This window comes from Ptychodera flava, chromosome 12, assembly GCF_041260155.1.
Source record: "Ptychodera flava strain L36383 chromosome 12, AS_Pfla_20210202, whole genome shotgun sequence".
NCBI lineage: Eukaryota > Metazoa > Hemichordata > Enteropneusta > Ptychoderidae > Ptychodera > Ptychodera flava.
Window position 1 is genome coordinate 33,311,762 of NC_091939.1, and position 26,889 is coordinate 33,338,650.

The window sequence follows — 26,889 nt, forward strand, 5'->3', positions numbered from 1 at the left end:
AATACGGGTCTCAGTATTGTACAATTCATCGCTTTCATATTCACCGCTTACACCGCAGAGCTTAGCTTACTTGGAAACATTTTTCCATTTTGTCGTTGATTTGCTGTACTTGTAGTCAGCTTGCATTTAAGGATTGACTTTCTTGGGGTTTTTTAAAGGAAAAATTGTCCTGTTTTGGTCCAGTGGATGTAATTTTTTGACAATAAAAATATTGACAGTGATAGAATAGATAAGATTTTCGGCATATGCAATCTACTCAGTTCAGACGGCCGTTTCAAAGATTCTTTTCAGCCAGGTTGACAGATCATTAATAAGGTATCAAGCCTCTAATTAAATGGAAAAAACACACAGTGTCTTTTCATGATTGCTTTTTCATCGCAAGTTTCTGCATGACGGAAAATGCTTTATATTTCAAGCGGGTGTGTGACCTATGAAACAGTAAAGATATCAGGTGTTCATGCATAGAATTCTGTCGCTTTCTCTCTAAAGCGTAAATGGCGCATTGTTGAAACACAGTGTGCGCGGAGGAAAGTTCCACCGTTCAGGAATCTATGGTGACTTTCAAAGTATGATTTCATAAAAGTATAGAAATAAAATGTCAACTGCAATAGAAGTTTTCATTATTTGGTGTGAGTCATAGCTCACATGAGAAAAAAAACGTGCACTTTGCCCAGGTTGCCTATTATCTGTATTCAAGTGTGTCTTTTTGTTTAGTGGGACTTGCCATTTTTTCTTCAAATATCTTTTCATTTTGTTTTTATAGTTTTTGCATTTATTAGCTCTGCGGTGATGGCTTGTCATTTCCAAAGCGGATCGAATATTTGTGGTCGCCAGGCAGTAGACAGGCATGCATGCTGTGATGGTTACAATATTGCTACAGTCATGAAAATGAAAGCCACCCATCTCTGATTTATTCCGCTCCTTTCATAGACTCGTTTCCTCCTTTTTTTGACTCCCTGTACTTTTTTCTGCCATGCCCAGTACAGATATATATGCCAAGCACAGCCTAATTCGTTGCAAAATCACACGGCACAATATGGCGCTATTGTCAAACCACTATTTCCACAATAGGAGATCAGTGAATTGTACGGCCTAAGGTTTGATCTTGAATATTTTCCAAAAACTGCAAAAATTTTAAGAAACTTTGGAACCCAGTGCAAATTTCATATGTGTAGAACTTTAATAAATAAATAAATAGCATGTATTAAATCAGTTTAAAGCAATCAAAGATATTTTATGACAACAGTTCAAAGAGTCATTTAAATTTCTTTCCATGAAGAAGACAGTGAAAATGAGACATTGTTGGTTTTTTGAATCATCTTTATGTGTTCTAGGGTTGATACAATGTGTCACTGAAATTATAGGGCAAGGTGATTCATCTGGTATGATACAAAATTCAAACATATCTGTGTCAACCAAATTTTACTTTTTCAAGTACACTGAGTATCTATGGTTGATACATAAACTTTGCCTCAGTTTAGCTTGCAGTGATTCCTGAATATGTTTGTTTGAAGGGTTTTCTCCAAAATTTCTATGGTTTTACACCTATTTTTGGTCTAATAGACGATTAGGAAAGATGCTGACCAAGTGTTTTTAATCAGATTGGAACATTCAAATGCTTAAAGACTGATGGAAAACTCATTCAGAGCATATGTAGTCGCTAACAGTGATTTTTATGTACGCTTTCACAAATCTCATCGTTTGTTCATCTTGCAAGCCTGACGACATTGTCATGGAGAGAACAGAGACATGTCTGTGTTCTCTTAATTATGGACTCGGCTTTCACTGTCAAGGTGTTGAAATATTCAATTTTGTCAGTTACCTAGACATCACTCATTTGTTAGTTCAGTATGTCAGTACGCCCTCCAGCCCTGGCATGCTTACTAATACCTGTACCGAGATGTGTGGCTTGGCTCATCAGTGATGAGTCTGTCTGTGTTATAAAAAAACTGCAATCTGCAAATTAACAACCCTCACTGTGCGAATTAACTCCAATTCTGACCTAGCCAACATGGAAGTTTCAGTCAGTAGAAAAGTCAGGAGGCTGTCAATCAGTTTGGCTCCATCATGGTGTAATTACTCACTCTACTTTCAATCTGTGGTTAGGAAGGGCACAGACCTGTCCTGTTGAAATATTCCCATTCTAGGTTCTGCAAACCCTGCCTATCTAAAAGCAATTGTAGATTCTAAAATCAGCATCTTGAATTTCAGTTAAGGCTACCAAGAATCCACTGTATCCACTGAGTTTTTTATTTTTATGGATACAGTACACGTAGTGAGTTGAAACTGGAAACTCATGCACGACTAAAATGTAAACTATTCTTTTTCATCAGAATTTAATTCATCACTCATTAAGGCTACACTACATCAGAATATTTTTATTCTTCCATAAAAATACAAGGCTTTATTAAATCTGCATTTTTTCCACGCAAAAAAAACCTCTGTACATGACAGAGTGTGTTTTATTTCAGGAGACAAGAACGCCATTTCCGCAGTCCAATTTAGTAACCTGAGTAATGACATGATATTTACTCTGTTGGTGGTTGCATCTAATCAGAATTCAACATCTCAATTTTGCCTCAGTTTTTGCCGTTGAATGAATTGAGGTCTTTGAACCCCCCTGCCATCACTGTAATAATCAAAATAAGGCCAGGTAAACCACTGTCCTACTCTTGTTAAAATTACCCTACCTCACACCAACTGTCTCACTGAAAACTGGTACTTCCGACAGACTTCAGGAAGAAAAGGTGCAAAAATGTGACTGTTCGGTATTTTGGCAAACCATGTGATCAGATTGACATCTTTGAAATATGAGCACTCTTTTCACCTCATCTAGGGAGCAAGGAATTATGACTCCACTGTACAGATAAAACGGATCTTCCATTTTCTCATAACTGTCCCCATTTGGTAAACACATATCACATGCAGCTTAAGACCATCAAAGAGAACAAAGTCTTCAGAATGTTAAAATCTTGTGAAATAAAACCAGAAAGCTGAGAGGGGGTACATTATCACACTAGAGACACTTTCTAAAGAAGAACAAGATTTGCAGATTTGAATTTGAGAGTGAATTTATTTGATTAAGTTCATTCAGTTGGCATTCAAGAAAAGATATGCATTTTCATTGTAATTCGTGTGATATGTTTTTGTACCACTTGGTAACATGCCATTTTTTTTAAATTTTTCATTTCTGATTCTGACTATTCTAACAATTGACTCAAACAACAACATTGTTGACTTTCCTTTCAGTGTTTGTTCATGAGAAGATCTATACCACCTGTCAGCTCTCGCTCTCCCTCCTTTGCACAGAGTGGTACGACCCGCCCATTCAGATGATATCATGTTTCCTGGATCACAGGGAAGTGACAGTCGTAATCTTCCCGCTTTCACGTCGAACACTTTCAATTTCTTTTCCGCCCCAGGCTTTCAACGATGTGAGTTCATGCAGTCGCAGTATTGTCTTAACCTCTGGAACACTGTCACCCATGGCATCATTTTCCTCTGAGTTGGGAGTGCTATTCCCGATACAACTGGAATCAAATCACGTTATCCATAATTCCCAGGTGAGAATCCGCTCTTCCAAGATGATGCCCCGTGATCCAGCATGTAATTTTAGACCCAACCAATGATTTGTTTTCTCAGCCTCATTAATCATTGAAGAATTTATATCAACTTCCAGATAAACCTTTGGTGGCTTTTCACAAACTTTGCGTCGGTTCCTTTAGGACTTATTTTTTTTATGTCACCAACGAACCCTCCCAGGAAAAGGCATTGAAGTCCCGTGTCCTTGCCTATGATTTGTAGGAGTTTTTAGAGAAGAAGGGGAAAAACACACACGGTACTCCTTTGAAACTCTGACACTTGTATTTAAAGGACAGCTAATATTTCTCCAGGCAGTACTGTATTTTTCTGTTCTACGGTTCAAACTCCAATTCACAGCACTCGCAGCAGACAAGTGGCATTAGGAGGAAAAAGCTGAAATAGGCATTAAAACTCTGATCCGAAAAGCTCTTTAGACTTCTTTCTATCTCCGATGTTGAGTAAAGACGGGTGAAAGCACCGAGCATCTGTGTATCTTCACCCTACCAGTGATGTAGACTCCATCTTACCTTTAGATTTACTTCTGACAAGAAGTATATCGGTTTATGTGCAGTGCAACTGTCTATGTACCCTACAATCATTACTCTCCAGTGGTGCTCATACACAGTAGAGTTTCTCAATAATAGAAAAATGTGATAAAGGCCATATGCTCCACTTGTTTCAACCTGAACTTGTGAGATTTTAGTTTCCGTGAAGGTCGTTGAGTATACACTTTAGTCAGTTGCCATGTGGAGAAGATGATACTATTGTCATGAGTTCATGTTTTGTCAAATTTGGAGATTTTGGTTTAATTTTAAGATCACAGAGATTATAAATATGGCTGTTTTGTTTTGTCAGGTGTGGGTGGGTACTGTTGCTACTGGCCCGAGTGGAGGAATCTTAAACGCCACGTATAAGTATGCTGAGGTAAGTTGTGTCACCCATGTGTGGTTAGTTTGATCAAGCTAATTGCTCCAACAGGTGGTCTGATAGCATTTCATAGCATCTGAAGTGAGAATCTTGGCAGTGAACTGCACGGTAGAAAAGAAGCACATGCAAAAAAAAAAACCACTGAAACTTTCAATAAAATGAAAACATTGTAGGATCTGCTCAGATGGAAAACTATCATGAAAGAGTGGATGAAAACCTCTATGCTCCGCGGATCATAAAGCAACGAGCCTCGTTTTGCAGTTTGCGATAAAGTCACAGTGATTTACACGGTCATATTCTGTAGAAGAATGAGACTGGTGAAACGCGGAAACAAACTCTAAGAAAATCTAGTAAGTTAGCCGTGGAGTGTTCGTATGATTTTGAAAGTACATGTCGATGTGATCAGTTGAGTTTTCCAAAAGCCCCAAACTATCAAGAGTTGAAAAGATTAAATGATATAACATTTCAGTGGCTGTACGTCATAAACACGGATGGCAATATAGTGGGTGATTTGATAACTCTTTAGTGTCCTTTAAAGTATGAAATTGTCAAAAGCTCACAAAGTGAACTTAATTACATTTTGTAGTTGAGTTGTAGCCATCTCCGATGTCAAAACAAAATCAATCATACAAGCTAAAACGACCAATAACTCATCTTGAGTTTTGTTTATAGGTTGTTCTAAATAATAGCCCTGACATTTCATTTGAAGGATGTACGCAATGTGCGGTTAGAATTTTTTTCCCCATCTTATTTTTTTTTCAAACCAATAAATTTTCTTTTTTAGTGCCTTTTTTCCTGCTTTCTGTTTTGATTTATAAGTGTTGATCTGCGTGATGTGTGGATTGGAAACGTCGCAATAGTTTAGTTTTTATTTCATCAAACAGCGTAAATCAAGAGAAAAGTTGCTGTTTATGATGCATAGTGTGTAACAAACATCCTTGGTTTGTATTTTGAGCTCAGCACAAACTTAATACAAAAATTTCATTTCTCAGAAGAACAAGCACCATTCACATTTGACAGACTCAGTGGATGCAAATGAAAGAGCTAAGAAAATGCATGAGAACTATATCAATGAAACAAATAAAAAGTGAACTGAATCAATGAAAAATGTGAAAGTAAACTTAGTGAATAAAAACCTTACAAATGAATGTTAGCTGAATCAATGAAACCAACAGATGAAAATAAGCTATATCAATGGAAACTTGCCAATGAAAGTGACCGTACCAATGAAAACTTGTCAATGAAAGTTAGCTATATCAATTAAAACTTGCCAAGGAAAGTAAGCCGAATCAATGAAAACTTGTCAATGAAAGTGAGCTATATCAATGAAAACTTGCCAAGGAAAGTGAGCCAAATCAATGAAAATCTGCCAAGTAAAGTGAACCCAATCAATTAAAACTTGCCAAGGAAAGTGAGCCGAATCAATGAAAACTTGTCAATGAAAGTGAGCTATATCAATGAAAACTTGCCAAGGAAAGTGAGCCAAATCAATGAAAATCTGCCAAGTAAAGTGAACCCAATCAATGAAAACTGCTGATGAAATTAAGATGAATTAATGAAAACATGTCAAATGCCAAATCAATGAAAACCTGCCATTGAAAGTGAGCAGAATCAATGACTGCCAATGAAAGTGAGCCAAATTAATGAAAACCTGCCAATGAAAATGACCTGAATCAGTGAAAACCTGCCAATTAAGTATTTGAATTGTCGAAAATTTGCCACTGAAATGAACTCATTTAATGAAAAACTTGCAAAAAAAAAGTTAGGTGAACCAGAAAATAAATGAAAATTCACAGTCGTTTCTATAAAAGAAGAAACATCACAATTCTTCACAGATTGTTTTCTTATAAAATCATTCATCCAAGTGCGTATTCTCATAATCAACTTTCTGTTGAACCAATTTCAGACCTACAGTTTCCAGGATGAGATTGGAGCTCTAATACTGAAAGTGTGTCATTCCATTCCCCATGGAGTCCTCTGCTTCTTCCCATCCTACAGCATGATGGAAAAGCTGGCCAAGAGATGGAGAGTAAGTTTCCATGGCAACTAGAACATTTCTAAACCATGCAACCCAGCCAATAAATGAAGGCTTTTAGGTCAAACTTGAACATTCTGTTTTGTGTTAGGTAACGAACTTTGAAATATACCATTGATGAAAGGGAATTTTGGTCATTTTCACACCTTGTATATTTATTTTGCATACTCCTCTTTCATATGCTATATATGTTGCTTGCAAGATTTAAATTTAAATCTTGCAAGCAATACAGTTTTTCTGAAGGTTAGAAAACTTGGGTATATGATGACACTATAGCAGCAGTTATTCCATTGTCGGCTAAGTATTGCATTGATACAGTAAGAAACCTCGTCAGTGGTTGTGACTTCTGATCGTATTTTATTACTATTTTTGTTTTGTGATACTCATAACTTGCAAAGTGCTTGTCAATGTTGATACCAATAGATGAATTCTGATTCAGGTTAAAATCAGTTGTCATCAATAACATGGAACTACAAACACATACAGGCACAGTTGACGTGTTAAGCATACTGCATTTTGACATGGTTTCGGGAGTAGAAGCAAGATACTGCATTTTGCAAAATAGAGTAAAAATATTGACAAACATATCAAAAGTTGCAACTGCTGTGGGTTTAACCATCCGCCTTTCCCTATCAAAATCTGTGACATTGTTTTCAGTGTTACTGGGATGGATCTTAGTATGATATCCTACATATCTGCACGTGGTGAAAATGTTCAAGGCCTTTGTTTGTATTGACACAAACTTGTACGTTTGTTGAATACAGCCAGAGAGATACACTTCTGTTCTACATCTGCAGCACACAAAAAATCCCAAACAAAAGAAGTTCATATCGAATTTTCATGCTCATGTTTCCGTTAAAGTTCTTGTAATTTTAATTCAATTAAATTTTGCTATTCAGCACAATTGGTAATGTTACACAGGGGGGAATAGAAACTTCAGAAAAACATTCAGTTCAACTGGTGTGACTAATTGCAATATTTGCAGTAAATCATTTATTTCTAGGAAGACCATCTAGGGGATCGAATACCGGAAATTAGAAATAATTTGTTTTCCCATCAGCGAGTATCATTTCTTTGTCATGATGAATGTCAAAGTTGTGGTACAGGTGTGACGTAATGTCAAGGATGTCTTTGGAAAAAAAAATTGTTGGAAACGATATCATGAGGACGTGCTTGCTGGGAAATTATGCAGTGCTAGTTCTTCACCAGAGTCTAATTTTGTTGAGTCATTGTTGTGTATTTTCTCTCTGTTAGTTTTGTGATATCAGCTCAGGAAAAAATCCTGTCCCCGGGTAAAAAATTAGATTGACATTTCAAACTGCAAATTGTCACCATAGAATTAGTGATTTAGCATGGATCTGCTCCATGAGGGAATGTCTTTTGTGTGTTAATCATATCCCAGGGCTGGTCGGGTATTTCACAACTGTCAGATGCAGAGGGGGGATAAGCTCTCTTTTTTTTCTGCTTCTTCCAAATCCAGTAAAATTCAGACATCCAGGCGTCACTTTCACAACGGTGTGAGATGATATATACACTGGCAACTGCTAACGTTTTTCTGCCCTAGCTGGCTGCGATATGCAAAAGGTGTGTTTAGAAGTCATATCTGTTAATACTTGGTCGCCTTATCTTTACACCGTGTCTCTCTATTTCGCGGCATTATTAGGCCACTAGACTTTGGGATCAACTGGAGCGCAGGAAATTTGTAATCTGTGAGCCACGGGGTGGTGACAAGGCAGACTTTGATGACCTGCTGAGGCAGTTCTATGATGCGATTCTCGAGTCGGAAGACAGCGGTGAGTGTGGAAGTTTCATTTATTTGGAAGGGGTGCTGCTGTGTTGTCATGCAAGTGTGTCTCACATGTCACTGGTAAATTAGATGTGTTCTATTTAGCCCGTTCACCCCCCCAATTCATATATTGATAGGTCTGACTCATCCATGGAAACATAATTGCATCTTGGCTTATTCTAAACAGAGATGGGCTGTGGAAGCAGCAGTAATTTAAAAAGTTATCTGAAAATTCCTTGTATCATGTTGTCAGTGTTAGGTATAATCTATAGCATCAGGACACTGACAGAAATAAGTATGATTTGCTGATTTGACGTAGTGAACATAGTTTTTGATTGTCACTCTTTATAAGCAAAGCATGTTTAGCAAGTTTTCTAAAACTTGAGTACCGGTAAATGCAACACATAGCTTTATCAGTCATTTTATTTAAGATGTGATCTACTGCAGCCACAAGAAGGCAATTGTGTATGGTTCCCTCCAGTCCCAAGACATTACTGAAATGTTCCCTGTCCAGTTTCTTTCTTTACTTAGATACCTCTTGTCGAATTGCTTGTTAACATTATACAAGTACAACACACTTTTATTCACAAGTACATAAATTTGTTTGGTGCTCTGATTCAATGTGGTGGATGGGATGCCATTTTGGTCACTTTCTTGTACAGAGAGTGTTATTAACTCCATCCTTGCCCAGTTTTCAAACTGTTGATAGGAAAATACCCTGTGAATGCTAGACACATCCACTGTTTTACGATAGGAGCTAATTTTAGCTGCTAGATGGCCACTTTGCTGTGAACTTTTCACTGATATTACTCAGCTATTACCATGATCACTCTGATACGGTAATAACTGAGTCGACCTTCTCTTTCATTTTTGTTTACAACCCTTTAGTCCCCACGGACACCGTCCGGGGGGACTTATAGGTTTGGTCATGTCCGTGCGTGTGTGCGTCCGTGCGTGTGTGCGTCCGTCCGTTCACGCAGATATCTCAGAGATGCAAGAAGCAATTTCATTCAAACTTGGTACAAGGATTACTTCATATGTCATACAGATGCACGTCGATTTGTTTGTGATACGATCCAATATGGCCGCCAGGCGGCCATTTATATTGATTTTTTCATGTACAGAGCCATAACTCAGACATGTTTCAACCGATTTTATTCAAAGTTGGTACAAGGACATTGACCAATGTCATAGATATGCACGTCATTTTGTTTTGTGATACGATCCAATATGGCCGCCAGGCGGCCATTTTATTACGATTTTTTCATGTACAGAGCCATAACTCAGACATGTTTCAACCGATTTTATTCAAAGTTGGTACAAGGACATTGACCAATGTCATAGATATGCACATCAATTTGTTGTGTGATACAATCCAATATGGCCGCCAGGCGGCCATTTTATTACGATTTTTTCATGTACAGAGCCATAACTCAGACATGTTTCAACCGATTTTATTCAAAGTTGGTACAAGGACATTGACCAATGTCATAGATATGCACATCCATTTGTTTTGTGATACAATCCAATATGGCCGCCAGGCGGCCATTTTATTACGATTTTTTCATGTACAGAGCCATAACTCAGACATGTTTCAACCGATTTTATCAAACGTTGGTACAAGGACATTGATCAATGTCATAGATATGCATGTTGATTTGTTTTGTGATACGATCCAATATGGCCGCCAGGCGGCCATTTTATTACAACTATTTCATACACAGAGCCATAACTCAGACATGTTTTAACAGATTTTATTCAAAGTTGGTACAAGGACATTGACCAATGTCATAGATATGCATGTCAATTTGTTTTGTGATACAATCCAATATGGCTGCTGTGTGGCCATTTTATTACGATTTTTTCATATGCAGAGGCATAACTCAGGCATATCTCAACCGATTTTATTCAAAGTTGGTACAAGGACATTGACCTATGTCTTACATATGTACGTCAATTTGTTATGTGATACGATCCAATATGGCCGCTAGGCAGCCATTTTATTACGATATTTTCATGTACAGAGGCATAACTCAGGCATATCTCAACGATTTTATTCAAAGTTGGTACAAGGACATTGACCTATGTCTTTCATATGTACGTCAATTTGTTATGTGATACGATCCAATATGGCCGCTAGGCAGCCATTTTATTACGATATTTTCATGTACAGAGCAATAACTCAGACATGTTTCAACCGATTTTATTCAAAGTTGGTACAAGGAGATTGACCAATGTCATACATATGCATGTCAATTTGTTATGTGATACGATCCAATATGGCTGCCTTGCGGCCATTTTATTACGATTTTTTCCTGTCGAGGGCCATAATACTCTAAGGCATATCTTAACCGATTTTATTCAAAGTTGGTACAAGGACATTAACCTATGTCATACATATGTATGTCAATTTGTTTCTTGATATGATCCAATATGGCTGCATGGCAGCCATTTTGTTACAATTTTTTCGTGTCCTTAGCCAAAACTTGGGCATGTCTCAATTAATGAAGAGGACTCTATCCTCTTAGGACATGTAATCAAAGTACCCATTAACAAGTGGGGACTGTGTCATCAACGATGACTTGTTCTGTATACAACCCTTTAGTTCCCTTCCAAACTTAACAATACCAGTGTTAAACTTGTTTGACAGTGACATTGTGCCTAAATTGTTTGTTTTTTAATTCTCTTTGTTTACTTGTTCCTTTCGGACTCACGACCGAAATATACAGACATGGTGTGTTTTCTCTTTACTACAGATGCTGACAGCAATGGAGTAAACGGGAGCCTCTTCCTGGCTGTGTGTAGGGGTAAAGTTAGTGAGGGCTTGGACTTTGCTGATAACAATGCAAGAGCTGTCATCACAGTTAGTCTCATTTCAATTTCACTTTCCTTTGCACCTCTGTAGCCTTGTTATACATGCATGTACACTGATTGAGGTTTAAGGTACATGTAGGACACACCTCAGGGACAGATTTTCAGACTTTCAAAATTTTTACAATTTTCTGATCTACAACTTATGGGGCTCGTTTTAAAGCTTTTGGAGGAAAAAAAACTGTCATTGTTGTGATTTTTTGAAAATCAAAAATTTAATTTTTCCCTATAGAGTTAACACAGGTATGGCAGCCATTATGAATTTCAAATGTTGGTAGAAGTTTTGTAGTTTGTTTCTCCAGTATCAAACTTTACACAGTGACCCCTTATTTTTATTTTCGATTCGTTAACACATATGGTTGAAAGTTTCATTGAAGAAAATTTGAGCAAAATTTGTTCAGTTTTGAGGCATGTACTACCTTAAAAAAGAAAAAAATAAGGCTTTTTCAGGTGTGAGGAGATTAATCTGAATAACACTGGTGCCAGTCTTTATGATGAAAACTGTGGAATTTGCTGAGAGGTTGGTGTCATAGGTCAGGTCATTTGTTGAGAGATAAGACTTTGCTTGTGTTTGTATTAGGAAATCAAAATTCGGCATATTGTGCCAAATAGTGTCTATAATAAAACTGCCAAAATGTGTAATATGCATCTACTTGTGGCTGCATTGTTATTATTGTTGAAATGAAACATTCTTCATAAACCACAGGTAGGGATTCCCTTTCCAAATTTCAAGGACTCTGTGGTGGAGTTGAAGAAGAAATATAACAATGAACACATGGCAGCCAGGGGATTGCTATCTGGCAGTGATTGGTATGAAATACAGGCCTATAGAGCTTTGAACCAAGCCTTGGGACGATGCATCAGACACAGGTAAGCTTACACTAGCAATGTGTCAGCTGACTTGCAAGACTGTTTACCATTGGCCAGTTTGTTTTTGTTGATTCTGAGGTGACTTTTGATTGGTCTATTAGAATTTGCATACAAAAGTGTTGTCAGCTTCTGTTTGCTCCATGTTTGATCATTTCTCATGTTAATTCTTGAATTTTCCGTCAGATTTCCACATGTTGTAATAATTAATTATTGAACTATGTAAATCAATAAGAAAGAAAAGCAGAACATTACAAAAGTCACATCACAGATCACATTGTGAAACTTAAAAAATTCAGAATTTCAGCGGATCATGTTTTATAACCCTGATATTTTAAATCAATGTTATTTTGAAGGCAAGACTGGGGAGCCCTGATACTGGTTGATGAGAGATTTGGTAAGAATCCAGGGAGATACATCAAAGGTAAATGGCAAATTGTCAAGATATATTTGGTACTTTACATTTCTTGTTTTTCTCCATCATTTCCTGATGGTTGATATTGTTTTCAACTACCCAACAAGTGTTTGCATTAACCCTCTGTGTGCTGTAATTTCTCTTACCAAAATTTCAGTGCAACATTTTACCAATTTTTAAAGAATTTTTCCGTAATGTTTTGATAATTTTGGACTACGTAGACATAACCTTTCATTGGCTACAGTTGTTGATCAAAATTTTGGGGAAATCTGAAAAAAACATGTGGATCTGAAAAAAACATTGTCTGCATTGTATTTTATAAAGGTGGCAAAAATTGACTTTAACACTCAAAGGGTCGAACTTAGTAGTGATGCTGGTACAGAGAATCTGACAATTGAACTGGTGGTTTAAGTCCAGAGAACTAAGTTTCTTGAACATAATTGTGTACCAGACAGTTCATTCAAGGAATGTAGCATAAAATCTTCAACCACCCCTCTCACACTTTATCTTAATCTCACGAACAAGGCTTTCAACAGAAAAAACAGGATATGCATCTGAGAATGAAGGATGCTCCAAAGAAAGTGAAGCATCAAAAATATCATACGCTAAATTTAGCCTTGATTAGACAGCAGACTAGCTGCTCAAGTAAATGTCTATGCAATAAAATGAAGCACAAATCTATGGCCCAGTGCGAGAGGGGTGTATCTGCTATACTTTAACACAGGGGATACGTCCCTCTTGCACTGGGCCATTGAAATGTTATTTCTTGCTGTGGTTGATACAAAATCAAAATAGTCAATGGTTGATACTATAATTTATAAATAAGTATATCTCAGTAATTAATTTAGAGGGATGGACAATACAGAGTTGTCACAGATTGGGGTTCACAGGCGTAAAATATTGCTGGTTGAATAAATTTGAAGATAAACAAGGATGGGTGGCACAGAGCTGTGAAAAGGTTTATGTCACCGACTAATGGGACTGACTCGGTTAAATTACTTTAGATAGATGAGTATCAAAGAGCTAGGTTATGTAGACAGGGCAGAACGCTGATATTAATTTGTGATGTGGATATGTGTGTCTTTGACAATGGTAGCGTGGATTTTTTGAATGCATGGGTGCTATGTCAACAGAATGAATACGAAGTTGTTTAACCCTTTCAGCACCATGGTTTGGCCCAAACCCATTGTTATCAATAGTGAGTGTGGACCTGTTTACAGGGAATTGGGGATGAACAGGTTAAAATTCTCTCATGTGTATTGCCACTACAGGTTTATCCAAGTGGGTGAGACAACAGGTGAAACATTACTATAGATTCAGTGATGCCAATGCTTCCCTGGACTTGTTTGCTAAGGCAAGGCTGTGTGATCCATGTCCTGAGATCAGGTAGAGTATTATATATTATTGCCAGAATACATGGGCTTATGTGCCTGAGAGCAGGTGACAATTTGCCCAATGCCAGGAGGGCGAATTGTCTCCTCCTGCGACGGCACGTAAACCCATGTATTCAGGCAATAATATTTTTATTACATGCCTCTTCACAGTTATTGCTATATGACATTTAGTTGCGTGCATTTAGTTACATGCATTTTCAAACAATTTTACCATTATTGACCAGCATTAAACAGATTTTAATGAGAGTCAAAACAGTTGTGCTTGCATGGATATTTTAACTCTAGTGTTAAGCGTCTACTTTGACGATGAAAACGTCAAAGGGCTTCACTGGACCAGGTAGCCATGGAAACCGGTCAGTACATCATTCACCGGCCCGCTAACTCCTTGAATTTTCCTATTCAAGTCAATGCACTGATTTACACTCACATCAAGGCATGTAATGAATGTCAGTTAACCCTTTCACCACAGAGCTTGTGGGTAACATTGTCAAAACCACAATGTTTACAGGTTAGATAATATGTGGGTGTTTCAACACTGTAAAATAGTACTTATTATGAGATCCAATTTTGTGAGATCACCATTACTGATAGGCAAGAGGTTTCTGAAGTTCTTTCAACAATGGATTATAATATACTGTTGGCTTGGAAAAATATCAGTGATTCCTGAGAGTCAAGGAAATAACTGCTGTTACTGTTTGGAAATATTAGAATCAAGAACTAAATGATCTCAAATTGACTGTTTCTTTAACCCTTTGAGTGCCAAAGTCAATTTTTGTCGCCTTCATAAAATATAACCCAGTCAACTTTTTCAGATTTTTCCCAAAGTTTTGATCAAAAATTGTAGCCAATGAAAAGTGATGTCCATTTTGTCCAAACCTATCAGGAAAATAACAGAAAAACTCATAAAGATTGGTAAAATTTGCACTAAAATTTTGGTGGAAAAAAATTTCAGCACTCAAGGGGTTAAACTAAACTGTACGTACTTCAGTCAAAGATACTGAGAAAAAATTTTACTTTTCTTTTTGGTAACATGTTTATATACCAGTTATGTGCTCAGCACTTGAAACTAATACCGCACATACTTTGACATAGTGGAAAAAGGAAACTGTTCAAGGATTTGAATTATGCTCTGAGTTTCTCCTATTTTCCAACTACTTTCATTTTATCATGTGCTGTGAGTACAGGAGTTCCAAAACTTTTATTTGAACTTTTCACAGCCTCAATAATTCACTCGGAGTACCCTGTTCACAAGTGAACCTTGACGACAGCCTTCTGCCAAGCCAGGATACAAAGACAATGGTGATAAAGCCAAGACAGAAAGAACTGACCAACTCAACCACGGTGATAGACTTAGCTGCGGATTACCCCGGTAACAGAAATTGTGATTTCCTTGTGTCACCCATGGTGAACAAGACTGCAAAGAGTAAAACTTCACAGTTCAAAGCAAAGAGCAAGGATGAGCAAGCCCTTCCCAAAAAGGGTTTTATTTACCAGCCAACTATTGGGAACTTTCTACACAACTCTCGACAAGGGTTAGTCTCTGCCTCAAATTCCATCAGTACAGTTACTCCCGACAGAGATGGTGGGAGCTCTCATGTGGCAGCGGACAGCCAGAGAGTGTCACCGTTTTTCTCGCCAGCTGTCTGTAGTGCCAGTAAAGTTGAAAGCAGCCAACAACTGCCAACTCCGAAGGGGAAGCTCTGCTTTGATGGCGTGGAGGACGCCGGCTCGGCTGTGCATCTGGAGGTGAGCAAGTCTTCAGAGAGTGGGGCAGCTGCAACGAAGGGCAGGCTGGCACTGAAGCAGTTTGCATACCGTTCACAGCACGGTACAGAGGTAGAACCAAACAAGGTATTGCATGCAACACAGGGTGTGGAAGCCAAATCAGAACCAGACGGTACAGGTGAAGATAATGCCTTTTCAGAGTGTCGGGAAGGCAACAACGTCAGTTCCAATCCCAAAGAAAACAGTGCCACTCCAAAATCTGTGAACACACAGCAAAAACCAAACAGTACCCAGTTATACAAGTTTTTGAAAATTTCAAAGAACGAAACTTCGATAACTTGTGAAGACTCATCAATTGCAAATGATCCTTGTTTGAACTTGGATGATGACCTTGATTGTACCCCACCACTGTTTGATGAGTCAGAACTTGCAAAAGAAGGTGAGCATACCACTGAAGCTGCTCAGAATGAATCATCAAACATGACATCATCGGACGGCCCGACCAATAGGAGGAGACTTTTCAGGCTACCCTGCACCAAGAAAGAGCAGGCTGTGGAGACTACGGATGGGGGAAGTGACGGTGAAGTCAGTGCCCCTGTCAGGAAGACACCCAGGGGAAGGAAAAGGAAAGGTGCCAGTGGTGGAAAACATCAGGGAAAACCGTGTAAAACTGCTAAAGGAAACGCTGATATCCTGGATGAGCTGGATCATGTGGAACCGGATGCAACACTTCAGGTGAGAGATGTTGCACTGTCATTATGTCCACTGCTTGTGAAACTCAGAATATTAATTTATATCAAGCAAAATGAAACAAATACAAAAATCACAGTTGATTGGCCTATCTTTAATAATTTTGTTCACTGAACAATGTCTCTGAGAAGAGAAAACTTTCTCTTGATGTTTTGTTAGGTTAGGTATGGTGACAGTCACACACACCTCAACCCCCTGGAAATTTCCCATATTAACATTTCCCACCAACCAATCAGAGCTAGGGGTCAGGAAAGAGTGTTAAAATAAGCATCTGGTTCAGAAATGTCCGAGGAGAACTTGCCAAGTGCTAGAATAAGTGCTTCTATATTTCCATACAATAGGCCAACTTTTACATATGCTGTAACCTCATGTGTGTGACAACAAATGGAATAACCCTGGACTGGTTGATCACAACTGACAAGCATTTTCATTTCCCTGGTATTTTTAATATTCGTTGTAAATGTTAATTAATCACATCATTTTTTATTATGAGTGGTCATAACTGATTTTGGTGAAGTGAAATTTTTTACAAAAAAGTGCTCTCAGAAGCACTCCAAAAATGGTAGAAAACCCTGTGATCTCATCTCTGGGTTGACCTTTGAACTTTGGAAATATTTCTTCATACCAGTAATATTGCAGTTCTGCTAGCTCTTATATCTATTGAAGTAGAGTCTCAAATAAATAAATATTGGCGTAAATAAATAAATAAGTAAATTGATAACTAAATGTTTGGATAAATAAATGAATTAATTTTGATGTGAAAAAAGCTCCTAGCTTTTTTTTGTTGATCACTTTTGGTCACGTGTGATTCAAATTTCTGAGTCATCTGGCTTGTATGATGACTAGTGCAGTTTATATCAATGATGTGGGTTTTGCTTGAATGTTGAAGACTGTATAGTAGCGGACATAGACGAAAAGTATGCACAGAGGTAGCGTTGTTGTCAGCATTTTTTGGCATTGGATACACCAGACTGAAGCAGTGATATTTCATCCCCATTCCATCTGTACACTTCTGTGAAATACTGTTTTTTAAATTGGGTGTAGGTGGACCTATGTACAGGAAAAAGGATGAAAGTCGCTGTACAGGGTTAAATTTGTGGACTTTGTAACGTGGCTATCCATGAAAGATAGCAAGCTCAGGCAAAGGAGATCTCCCCCGCCCATAAACCATATTCTCTCTTCCGAAGGGTGGATTTATGTGAGTTGTAATTTGACTTTTCCACATCCAGTCAAACACTCCACTTGTTTGTGCCTTGCTTTGTTGTTTTAATCCGAGTGCACTCTTGGAATCAAAAACAACTAAACAACAAATAGAAATCTTTTTTTTTGTAAGAACACTTTTCTGAAAGTATGTGGTGTCTGACCTCAGAATGTATATCATTGAAGAGAATGTCCTATCAAAGAAATTGATTACCAGGCTATTAAATGTTTGCTTCAGTGCAGGAGTGGAAAAGAAAATGAGAGAAAATTTCTTTGATTTGGGGATTTATTTTTTAATGAACGGAAGAAAGAACTTGTTATAGCTAATGAGTTCAAAGTCGCATATGTCACGCTAAAAAAAAAAATAACTGCCGTGTTTAAAAGTGAAATAAACTGCTTCTCTGGTGCCAATGCCAGAAATGTGTAGAAACATGGGTGACACGATTTTCTCGGCTCAATGAAAACATCAAAATAAAAGGGTAGAGTACTCAGCCTCATTTCCATACACCTCAGCGAAACAAAAAGCAACTTTTGTCACTCACTCCATGACAATGATGAAAATGAAAAGCGTGTGCAAGGGCAAGTACACACACTGAAGATCACATACAGAGAGAGTGTGTATAGTCTTTTTTGTCCATGAATGAGACTCGGTTGCACATCGCGCTCTGTGTTATTTATAGCTGACATATGTTTCCTTTGTGATGGTGGAAAACTCTGGGCTTTTGAAGAGTTCCCCTAACAGTAGAAAAACACTTAAGAATTGAATGCTGTATGCTAATATTTGTCGTAGTCGGCCGAGCATGAGATTAAACATAGCTTCTCCCATGTTGCTGTTTTTCCCCCCAACTGAACTCTTTCTGCGGTGAGTTAGAGAAAAAGTCTTCATGATTTTCACAGTAAGATTGCTGCTACGGCACCAAATGCAGCAACATTCCGATATATCAGGCTCCATTACACATGAAAAATGATCTTGAAATACTTAAAATAACCTCAAGATAAAAGACTTACATGAAAACAGCGCCCCATACAAATAACATTTTTTTGCTTGTATTGTCTTTTCTTTTCCAACTTAATTTTTCTGATTTTATCATAATTTATCAGAACACAGGCAAGTAGACGATGTATGTATTTTTGTATATATATAGTGAGTGATGTTAATGAACTTTTTCGGCGTTGTTTGTGTTTTCTTTTCTGGTGTGAAAGCTGCCGCCTGGAAAGATTGATTTACTGTGAAAAGTTAACTAGTTACAGCCAGTTTTCATTGCGTCTTCATTCCCATGGATTTTGATCCCACGATGGTTTCCAATAAATCTGTGGAAATGATTGCGATACTCACCGCAGAATGTGTTCAGAGGCAGGATTTGTCAGGTCAAAGGTCGCAATGTCACCGTCATCAAACCTTCAAGACAAGTGAAAAGTTTCAGGGATGGGAAAAAAAGCTATGAAGTTCTTTCCCTGCAGACGCTGAAATACCAGGAAGTTTCCATTTGAAAAAAAAACTTGGAGAAAACTTAATTAGTGTTATTGAAGAAGAGAGCCTCAAGATTTGACCTATCCTTGCCCAGGTTGGATAATTAACTTCATTTAAAGTTTGTTTGATTCTATGTTGAATGGTGCCTGTCCAGAAACAATGCCAGTAAATGAAACGATGGGAAAAGATGCGTGACTTTGCCTCCCTCTGCCTAATGCGGCTAATTTTCCATGAATGGTGATTTTCTCTCTTGAAGGGCGATGACTGTGTGGAGACTGGGCAACGCAGACCCTGTGTCTCCTGTGTCAGATGTGAGGCACGTATTGTACATCAACTAGGTAGGGTTTTTTTTCCTTTTATTCTGTTGCCTTTTTCAATCGTGTGTTTGAAGATTTTGAAGTTTTGGTTTGCTAGCTGAAGGGCTGTGTGACAGAATGAGAAATCTTTTGTACTTTGTAAGAGTGTGTATATGCCGTAGTCATAGCCTTTAATTTGTGTTGATTATAGAATGCAGAAGTAGAGAGTCATACAGCCTGTTTTTCCTTTATTTGTTCCTCTGGGAACCTCTCTGACAAACCAATAAATTTTAAATTTGCTAAAATAATCAGACTTACTGCCAAAGCCGTGGTTCTTCTTGGTTTTCTTCAGCTACAGTACAGGTTTTCTCTGCTTAGTTTTAAATTACAACCATCATAAAAGTTAAAAAAAAAAGACAAAATGGGACAAAAATCTTTCACGGTGTATCATATGGTCTTTGTAGGGTCTATGAGTATACCAAGGGCAGACATGATAAAATTTCACAAATGAGCCTAGCATGCCTATCCATAACATTGACCAATATTACCATCTGTTTGTAAGTCTTTACAAACAGTTCATACTCTACCGTCACTTTTTTTCATCCCATGATTTTTTATGAATAACTGTTTGAAAGGAAAACTTTTCAAAGCCAGAAATAGGTGAGGGAAGTAAAAGGACATTTTGGCTGGCTGCAGGCCTGGCATCTATGCCATGGGCTGACAAAGCTCCTAAGAACAAGGAGACATAGAGTCTATATTCAGACCTTTTAATTACATCTTTGCAAACTGCGCAGCAGTCAGACAACACATTGAGTGCCGTATGGACAAAAGTGTCTATGATATTTGATGGCACCCAGTCTATATGATGAAAAAGTCAAGACAGGGGAGTAAGCAAATGACTTGCAGTTTCTGTCGATGGAATTTAACACATGCACCCCTGTTTTCCAGTTAAGGGATCCAACTTTGCTGTAAAAAAGTAAGCAAAAAACCCACTAGAGTTATAGGGAACTTTGGCTGTGAAACCATAAGAGGTGAAATGACATACCGACCCAGTTCCACCACAAAGTACGGTAGCATGGCGACAGAGCGTGTAAGCCCTGCACTCTACCTGCTGTCACCCATTTATGGGTTTCACAGTCAGAGGTGTTGTTTTCTTCACCAATGCTGGCATTTGTTGCTCTTAAGACGGAGGCATGTGTTGGTCGTAAAATTTCAGTTGAACTGACAGATCTTAAAGTTAGCTTTTTTTGCAAGCACACCTTTACCCTATTACTGTGATCAGCGGTGCAGAGACCGTGGCAAGTGGGCTACAACAAAGAACGACAAGACGGTTTTGAACACCGTGTCAAAACACCTTTCACAAACTTCATAGGTTTTGTGTGAGATTAGAACCTGCATTGCACACACTGGTGACTTTACGAGCGAACCTTGTTCTGTTTGTTTCTAATCATTCTTTGCCCATTCTGTTCATTCTATCTGCTCTGTAGCAAGATTTACACATCTTGTCTCAACAAAAACATGTCCCTATGTCACAAAAAAGGTCAATTTTCAACTAGTGCAGCAAAAGTTGGCATATGCCTGTTTTTGCATAGAATTCAACCGAAAGGCTGTCGTCAACAAAATTTTGGCCAAGCTGAACACTAATAATATCTGAGATTGGACAGTTATATTGCTATATATGACAGAAAGACCATACGAATAGTTCTTAGAAAGTTTGGTAAAGGTATATCCTATGGTGATACAATTGCTGTGTTTAACTTGCCAATCCACTGAAACTTATTCTTGTGTGAAATGTGAGAGACATACTGTTCAACTCACATAAGGTAATTAGAGATGTCTGGGTCATTTCCCTTCAGGGATAGTAATTATCTTGTCTTTTCTTGTCTCAAGACGAGGTCAAGTTCTCACCAAGGGCGGCAGTCAATGAATATTTCAAAAGATTGTGCAGGAAGTCCAGCAAGAAGAAGCTGGATAGGTGTTGCTGTGGAAATCCAATCAATGATGACCATTCCAGTGTCAACAGGGTTGTTGTAGTGGACAAGACCCAGATTGTTGAAGGCTCTCTCCTGCCTGTGGTGACACATTCAAATTCAGGTGTGTGTGTGTGGGGGGGGGGGGGGGGTGTGGGTGTGTGAGAGAGAGAGAGAGAGAAGGGAGGGGGAAGAGAGAGAGAGAGAGGAGAAAGATTGAGTAAGGGGAGAAAAGGAGGAAAAAAGATGGGGATGGATCTGTCTGAATCAGCTTTGGAAGCAAGAGCTCAAGCCATGGTTCAAGAATCAGCAGATATATGGCAATAATTGCCAGCAGAGTTCTATAAAAAATGTGTCAAAAGTTGTACATCAGCTGCAACCTGTTTCTTTTGTCCACACAGTTTTTGAATTCAACTGTCGTTGGAGTGAAGAGGATGAAAGCTGCTATCAGCCGATGGTGTGCAGTGCGTGCAGCACCGGTGGCAAGAGACTAGCAAAACCTGCAGTGGTTGGCCTGAAAGTTGTCTCGCTGAAAGAGCAACCATCAAATGAAAACAGTGATGATGAGGGCCATAGAACGCAGGTGAGATAATCCAACCCTTTGACAATACATGTTACTAAGCTGGCGCCCTCATGTCAAAGCGTAGGAAAAATCTTTTGTTTATTTTGAACATCTGCTTAGATATTGGTACAATGGAATTTCGAGTGGCCTTCTTGTTTTACTCACTTTCCACACTGATCATTAACTCATTTTCTTGTAATTTATATGTGGCTGGTGACCCCCTCGAACCTTGGGATTAAGTACTTTTACAGGTTCAGAGAGTAAGTTTTTTTTAGTGCGGCAGTGCTAGACAGCTGAAAAGGTTGAAATCCTTCAAGTCAGCACAGCTAACCCGCATGACAGTAGAGGTGCCAAACAACCGCAAACTTGACACACACAGACTGATATCAGATGCGGGGCTTGCAGCAAACAAACTATTAAGTTGTGTTTCTTTCTAGACATAAAGTGTTACATTGATTTATGTGAGCTGTTCTGCTTCACCAAACACTTGTCAAGTTTAGGCCGCTGAATGAGAACCGTGTTCTTGTGGTCAGTGGCAATAAAATTTTACTCGAGATTCTTGTGTCTACTCACCCACCAAACACCCTTTGTTCGTTCTTACACTCACCACTGCCGTCTGGGTGTTTATCATGTTGAGTTTAGTCACAAGAGGTGCTGTTGGTTTTTTGGGATGGAAAGGGAGTTTAATTCTTATTTCAAGGATAAGGTTTGTCGGTAAAATGGGGGAGTTTGATCGTTTGGGTGTAGTAGTTTGTGTCGGCGGTAATGATTTAAGATCTCAGTCAGTAGTGTTGTTTCTACAAGAGGGACACTGTCACTTTTTAACAGCTGTAAGATAGCTTGAGTGTTGTCAGTTACAAATTGGCTTTATCAGCGCCAGCACGGGCCAGTTTTCTTGTCAGTGAAAGATATCGCGTGTTGTGCCTGTGTGTTGGAAAAGAGTTTAACCTCCATGACCCTGGTTTTTGGTGCGTGTCAGCCAGACTCCCGTCATGCGTAAACGATAGGGTGAGAGTTTAAGTCAACAGACTCCAGTATTGTATCAGGGGGGTGGGGTGGGGATGGGGTGTTTAATCACCGTTTTGACAACACAAGGGAAGAGTCATGTGACATGTCTGGTTCCTGAGGCCGGGCGCCTTCCTCCGTTGCCCGAAACAAAAAAATGTGCACATGGAAACTTTGCCAATCATTCCCAGGGCACTCAGTTGAATTGCGCAGTTTTCAAATCCAAAATCTCTCCCCCTAAGAGGTGAACATGTACTTCATAAAGTGGTACACTTCACTTCAGATTTCCTGTAGACCAGTCTTGTCCATTTCAGTCAAAGTAAATAAACAAATATTTACAAATACCATTTCATGACTGTCGTCAAGGGAAACACTATTGAGCTGAAAAGCTGTCTCAGAGTTATTAACAGCGGTTTTGATCTTTAACTTTGAATCGATTTTTCATAATTCTCCCTCAAATCCATCATTGTCACCATTATATAAGAATCATAGCGTTTCATTTCCATTGTTGGAGATGGGCAAAGACAGCATTCCCAATTTCCACTCAGATCACAATCTGAATGTTTCATGGTTTTTTGGTCTTTTTTTTGAGAAATAAAGTGAACAATGTTAGATGTGACCAAGCAAATGAAATAAGATTGCTTGTTGTGTTTAGGGAAAACATCTGCCCGCCAAAAGTTGCAGTTTTTAAAAAGTCCACAATTTAGGCACAAAAACAGGCAGCGGATTAATAGATCAAAGTTCACAAACACTGAAACTCCTCAGAGAGAACGCTTTGAGTGTGAAAAATCTTCAGTTGTATTCTTGTTATGATTTTGACAGGAAATAAAGAACCTAACTAATAGGACCAATGGTGGCATGAGACTAACTCTGAAATTTTACAATCAAAAACCAAAGGAGGGGAAAAAACCTCGCTAAACAAACTAATTTGCCTCCTGACTACAGACGTTTCCGGAGCGATCGAACGGAAAATAAATTGCAGCATGTGAGCGATGAATTATAGTGTCCATTGCAAGTATGCATTTACCCTTGGGATATTGATTTTTTTCATGAAAAAGTGTTGGTTTTTGTTGCTTTCTCCTTTCCATCACAAAAGAAACCACCCATAAAATCTTCCTTTGTTGGACTGGCGAGTAGAAAAAGGCTCCGTCACCCAGAGATATCGCTGAGTATGTGTAGCTTTTGAAGCCTGACATTTTACTTGATCTTCGGCAAACGGGATCATTCATTAGATTGCAGACCTTACGACCCCCGCACCCTGAGGTAGTAAACACCAACCCTCGCGGATGAATATTTATACGCCTTGTTTCGGCCCCCGTGTCATAAATATCCATCAGTTTAATGAATTTTTGATACGGGCTGATTTAACACTAGGTGGGGCGCAGCGTCTGGAAAGTTTTGGTACACTTTTGGGGGTTGGCTTTTTTCAGCAGTGGGTGATATTTTAGAAGTGAGTGGTGTTTTGCACTCTGTACTGCGGAGAGATCCAGAATTCCCACAGCTGTGGTGTGGAGGGGGGGGAGACATTCACATCAAGTCAACTGTGAAGGCAGTTTGACGTGCCCATTGCAGCAGAATCACTCACTCAAAGATATGAGAAGCCACGTGAAGGCTTCCTGTACCTTGTGTCTTTGTACAAACTAAAACAGGAACACTGATTTTAACCCCCTTTGGAGACTTATAGATGATGTCTGACAAAATGCTCATAAAATTAATGACTGGTAACAGGGCCATTAAAAAAAACTAAACGAGAGTAGAATCAAAACAAAAAAGAGCTGGGCTTGTGTGAAACTTGCATTGTTGTGGCGCCCTCTAGCATGAAGTTATAGAGAGGATACGCTTGCACTTTATAGCTTTAGAAAGCTCATAAATTTTAACTCATGTATGAAAATCCTGATTTGGGGTACACTTCTCCTTGTATTTCTGTCATATTTTGTGACTCATTCAATGTTTTTTTGTTCTTATTGATGTCAACTGAAACAAGAAAGTATTTTGAATAAATACCCTGTTTGGAACTCTTTCGATTAATCATGTTGTTCCAGAGGAAAGTTTGGCAATCCCTCCCAACCAAATCGTCATCTGCCCTGTCATTATGTACCCCCTGTATTGTGGTTACAACAACAACAAATTGCACCTTTCATGCTTCTCAAAAAACACTGGCACATGCACAAAACAGCACACATGCCCCCTCCGCTTCAGAGATGTGTATTATAGCTTGCACGGGGCAAACTTTTATTATATTCAAAACAAAAGACGTGCTGCCCTTTTTTTAAAAAAACAATTCTTTCAACTATTTTTGGAAGGCAATGACAAGATCAGCGGAGTCTCTATGCTATTGTAATTCAAATACAATGCGTGTCTTTGTTTAGCATCTTTGTAATGTCTGTCTTACAAACGCATGGTTTAATTACCGTGGATCCAATTATCCTAACAGCTTGTATCAACTGCATTCCTATTTTCATGTTTTCCATCATCATAAGCTGTAAATATACCAATGCATCATTCATTTTAGTTCATTTTTTTTTTGCTCATCAAAACTGTCAGCTATGCCTGTATGTAGGTCCTAATGAGGCCCCATGTCCCAACAGCTGGGCACTTGATCAAGTAATTATCTATTGTGCTGGGCTCTGTTGTGGTAATAAGGGAAACAAACAAGGGTAAATGATATTGACGATGTGATAGAACAACAGCTGATGGCTTTATCAAAAGAGGAGACAGTTACAAACACGGGACCCGCAGGGCCAGCCGGCAGAAGGGCGACAAAATCAGCGGGGAGTGTGTTGTGTAGGGGGAGAAAGGAGGAGGGATGAGGGAGACAGCTGGCCCATTGTGTCTGGCGTCTCATCAGTGTTATCAGGCGCCTGTCTGTCATTGACTCTGCCCATCTTAGCACCTAATGTGAGAAAATCCCCAAGATGCCTGATAATTAGCAATGAATAGCAATCAACAAACGCTTCTGTGAGTCAGTTTGCAGTTTTTTTTACTGATAGACTTTGTCCAAGTGCTACTCAGCCTTGCAATAACCAGAAAAGCAGCTTCCTGCCTCCATAAATTGAAAAAGATCAATTTACTACAAAACTTCTGCCGTCTTTAAGGAACTCAGTTTGTTATATCAAGGGCATGATGCTGTGCAGCTATATTGGTATGAGAGTCGTACCAAAGGTTGGTGATGTATTTATAGTTGGAAATCAAAATACAAAAAGGGAAATGGACATTTGATGAAAATTAGCATATCAGTACCTCATGAACTAAGGCTTTAGAACAAGCCCCATGTGTTGCCATATTGACAAGTAAGTTTTAGATAACATGTGCGATTCAATATTTTCAGTTTTTATGCCATAAACTTTGGTAGTGTGCCATTATTTTAGTATCAGCTGCTGCAGGACTTAATTATTGAGCAAATGATGATAAAATTCAAATAATTTATAAAGTATACAATTCAGAGATAAACTTTGTTCAACAAATGTTGGTGCTCTGTAAATTTTGATAAATAAATCTACAATAAAATGGATAAGTTCGTTTTTTTCTGCCTTGTGCTCATTTTTCTTCCAGGAACTTGCAATCTGTGTATGTACACTGCACAATTATGGTATATTTCACTATAAAAACAAGGACTACGTTGATATTAATTCGGAAACAAAGCTGCCCTTAGTTTCTGCAATTTACAGTTCCATCAATCCATACAAGGGAAAACATAATCCTTGATGTAATTTTTTAATGAAGCTTTCCCCTGGACAATTTAGAATGGCAAGAAACTGCTTGTGAATCTTGTTATTTGAAAAAATATTTCCAAATTAAGGACAAGAAACCAGATAGCCTTTTCTTGTCAAACTAAAAGCCCGTACAAGATGGTCAAATTAATCCGTAATAGAGACATTCTTTCTGTCTGTCATGCGAATAAAGTTCTTGTTCAGAAAATTGTAGTTACAGAAACATAGCCCTGACCTTGATATATTTAAGGTAGTATGTGCTTCAGGGACAGATATTTGGATACTCAAACTTTCTTAATTCTTTTCTGATCTACCACCTGTAG

General features: G+C 38.5%; 1 protein-coding gene and 1 long non-coding RNA gene across 3 annotated transcripts in view; one reads left to right on the forward strand and one right to left on the reverse strand.

Annotated features, from left to right (window-relative positions):
- LOC139145682 (Fanconi anemia group J protein homolog) overlaps positions 1-26,889 on the forward strand; it is a 72,405-nt gene that overhangs the window by 39,244 nt on the left and 6,272 nt on the right. The window contains exons 20-31 of one of the 2 annotated variants that reach the window (XM_070716981.1): positions 3,423-3,563; positions 4,438-4,506; positions 6,416-6,538; positions 8,208-8,337; positions 11,087-11,193; positions 11,908-12,071; positions 12,425-12,492; positions 13,755-13,869; positions 15,095-16,337; positions 19,280-19,361; positions 21,210-21,413; positions 21,691-21,872. In XM_070716981.1, the coding sequence (XP_070573082.1) occupies positions 3,423-3,563; positions 4,438-4,506; positions 6,416-6,538; positions 8,208-8,337; positions 11,087-11,193; positions 11,908-12,071; positions 12,425-12,492; positions 13,755-13,869; positions 15,095-16,337; positions 19,280-19,361; positions 21,210-21,413; positions 21,691-21,872 (2,628 nt within the window). The remainder of the gene's footprint in view (positions 1-3,422; positions 3,564-4,437; positions 4,507-6,415; positions 6,539-8,207; positions 8,338-11,086; positions 11,194-11,907; positions 12,072-12,424; positions 12,493-13,754; positions 13,870-15,094; positions 16,338-19,279; positions 19,362-21,209; positions 21,414-21,690; positions 21,873-26,889) is intronic. The other variant, XM_070716982.1, reaches the window with a different exon arrangement.
- The window catches only part of LOC139145683 (uncharacterized), a 97,123-nt gene that overhangs the window by 19,495 nt on the left and 50,739 nt on the right, over positions 1-26,889 (reverse strand). The gene's annotated exons all lie outside the window — the stretch shown is intronic.